At 49.0% G+C, this 3,240-nt stretch overlaps 1 protein-coding gene across 1 annotated transcript in view; it reads right to left on the reverse strand.

Annotated features, from left to right (window-relative positions):
• Positions 1-1,487: 1,487 nt before the first annotated feature.
• Positions 1,488-3,240, reverse strand: part of PPME1 (protein phosphatase methylesterase 1) — a 68,884-nt gene continuing 67,131 nt past the window's right edge. Inside the window, exon 10 of the mRNA XM_082411320.1 lies at positions 1,488-2,866. Coding sequence (XP_082267446.1) covers positions 2,838-2,866 — 29 coding nt within the window. The 3' untranslated portion in view covers positions 1,488-2,837. The remainder of the gene's footprint in view (positions 2,867-3,240) is intronic.

Here is a 3,240-nt window from a genome sequence, read left to right on the forward strand (position 1 = left end):
GCAACCTAGGTTTGAATTCTGACACCACCACTTCTGAGCTATATAAATTTGGACCTAATGCCTACCTGTAAAAGGAACATAACATCACTTACCTCATAGGGTTGTCATGAGGATTAAATAGATATGTGTAAAGTGAATTAGCTGATGATCAACTCTGATGACTATTATGACTTGCCTGGTGAACAAAAGTGTCTGATGTGTGTCCCTGAAAACCGTGCATTTGACTATGCTGCCCCCCTGTAGAGAGTGCACACAGCCCAGCAAAGAGACCTTGGCCCGCTCCTTTCCCCACCCCACCCCCAAAGGGCTTGGTGGGAGGATGCAGATCACACACAAGGCACTTTTCTTCTCTGCTAGGGAGCTCATGCTTTACTCAGAAATATTTAGTGAACATCTAAACCAGAACTTCTCAGGATTAATGTGCTTGTTGGAATGCAGATGAGTACCGACTCAATAGGTCTGGGGTAGGGACAAAATCTTTAACAAGCTTCCAGATGATACTGATGCTACTGGCCCACAAACCACTCTGAGTAAAGAAGGTCTTAAATATAATATGGGACTGACATGACAGGAACTATTTATTAAGTGCCTACCCTGTGTCAGTTACTGAGAGAGCCACTTAACCTATATTTACTTGCATAGTCCTCAAGACTCCCTGGCGTAAATACTATTGATCTCCATTTTTCCGATGAGGAAACTGTATGACAAAGAGAGAGAGTACGCAGCTATCTCATACAGCCAGTAAGGGATGGGCCTTAGGTTCTAATTTAGGCAGCCTGGCTCCAAAGCCTACTAGGAAGAGAACTCCAACAGTATGTAGAGGATAACCAGGGGAAGGGCTGAGGCAAGGAAAGGAGACATCATAGAACAGAGAATGGACAGGGTTTGGTCGTAGACTGGATATGGACGTAAGAGAGGGTGCCATCTAGGGCACTTTGGCTGCCTGGTTTGGACAAGTGGAGAGATGGTGGTATCTATCACTACTGAGCTAGGAAACGTGGGTGGAAGAACAAGTTTTAGGGGGAAGGTGAGTTCGGTTTTAGGAATGGTCAATATGAGTGGCTTTTGGACATCTGGGAGATATGGAGAAGTAGATGGACCTAGAGTATCTAGGTATCTAGTAACTCTGGAAGTATCCAGAGTTCAGGAGATATCTAGGTTGTAGACAAAGTTTGGGTGTTGGCAGATTTGAAGCCCTGAGTGCCTGAGGTCATGTGGACGGTGTACAGACTGTCCTGTTCTGGGCCAAAGTCAACACAGCAAATAACTGGAAGAGATGGGACTGGAATATAGTCTCCCGGGCTGCAGTGGAGGCTGGTTCTGTCCATTCCACTGGGCATTATGGATCTGGGGAGCAGGCAGAGCATAAGATGTTGATAGGCTGCAGGAAAGAGGTTTTTCTGGTGCTCTATGGTGACTAAATCCAGTGAAATGTTCCCTGCCCCCAGATCAACAGAAATAAGGACAACTCCATAAAGACCAGATAGTAAAGGTTAGGAGATTTATTTTCTTTAAACAAGATCATAAATAACAAAGAAACAAAGTAGGTCCCAGACTTCAGACCCTGCAGCAGGACAGGGATAGGAAGTTGTTGGGTTGAAAGGTGGAGGGGGCTACGCATCACCTAAGACAGTCACAGAAAAGATGGGCTGCAGGAGACTGCCCCTCTCTGCCCTTGGGAATGGCGTGCCTGGGCAGCAGGGGGAGGCTGAAGTGCTGTGATGAGGCAGCTGGACGAGGGCAAATATTGAGGATGCTGGGCTGTACTGTTTCTATGAAGAGTAACATGGAAACCACAAATGGCTAAGATAAGCTGTGGGTCTAGAAAAGGCAAGCGGGCACTCTGCACACCTCCAGGGACCAATTATGAAAATGGTTCAATTTGATTCTTAAAAACAACTCCACGGGCCTTAGCCTGTGGCTTTGTGCGTGGGCTGTATTCAACCTGGGTTGCCCTGTGGCAGGTGAGGGCTCAAGAGACCCCTGGAGCAGCCTGGCCTCAGCCCAGGGCAGGTGCCCAGACATGTGGGAGTGGGACCGTGGGCCCTCCCCAGATGGGAGGCCATGTGCTTGGACTGGCTGGGCCTGATTTTCAGGCTGGTTTCTTGTGATGCTATCCACCCCCCACCCCTGTACCTAAGGATGAGATCCTGGCCTCTCTGGGTCTTCCAAGCCTAGAATAGTAAGATGGGGATAAAAAGGTACCTGACTGGTATTTTATTTAAAAGGGAAAAATAAGGACCATCCCGCACGTGGTCCATCCCCATGAGGTAGGGCAGGACCATGGCAAGAACAATCTCAAGGAATGGAGGTCCCTGAGCCTGGGAAACATATGGATGCAGGTGCATTGCCTAATGCCAGGAATAAGGGCCCAGGGCGGCAGTTCTGATGGAGGCTTCACCCTAGGCAAGGCAGGGAGGACAGGCAGGGGCTACCCCTGAACAGGGAAGGGATAGGAGCTGGGGAGCCTTAAACTGGGGAGACCAATTTTGGTCAAAGGCCCTGGAAAACAATGCTTTCGGCAGGAATATACGAAAGGGTTTGTACATCTGGGGATGCCCGTCTATAGGGAGCCGGTGTCACATGGTCGGGCAGGATGGTGAGGAGGAGACAGCGGCATCACAGTGGCCTCTGGTGCGATGTATTTACAACAGAGCTCAGTGTTGAGGGAGGGAAGGAGAGCAGGTCACTAACAGCCAGGAAACACACTGTGAAGAGTAGAAAGAGAATGGAAAACAAATGTGACCGTCACTAGCTTTCCCCCTGCTTACCCTGTCTCATCCAGGAAACCCTCCCTAATGATCACCAAGGCCTTTGTAGATCTCTCCCACCTCTTCTCAGCCCCATCCAGGGCTAGACACAGGGTCTGCTCTCAGGGTACTGCCGATTTGACCACAGCTCCAAATGGGCCAGGGGCCCCAAACACTGCTTATTAAGCGAAACTAAGTCTTTATTTTGATACCTGGGATCCATCAATGGTCAGCTGCTTGAGGGGTGGTTTGGCATAAGGGAATCACTTGTGTGGCTCACTGTACCAGGCTCCTGTCCTCATTTCCAATGCCTACCCTGCTCTGTCATCCACACCTCCTAGGCCCTGGCATTCAGAACTCCCTAATGCAGAAACCCTTTCTTTTTCTTCAACATTTTTTCTTCTTCTTCAAACTTCCTGAGGGTGGGGAACAAGTTCCCCTAGACCATCATCAAAATCAGATAAGAGACTTCCCAACTGGCAGGTGTGAC

Source organism: Balaenoptera physalus (genome assembly GCF_965194825.1).
Source record: "Balaenoptera physalus genome assembly, chromosome: 10".
NCBI lineage: Eukaryota > Metazoa > Chordata > Mammalia > Artiodactyla > Balaenopteridae > Balaenoptera > Balaenoptera physalus.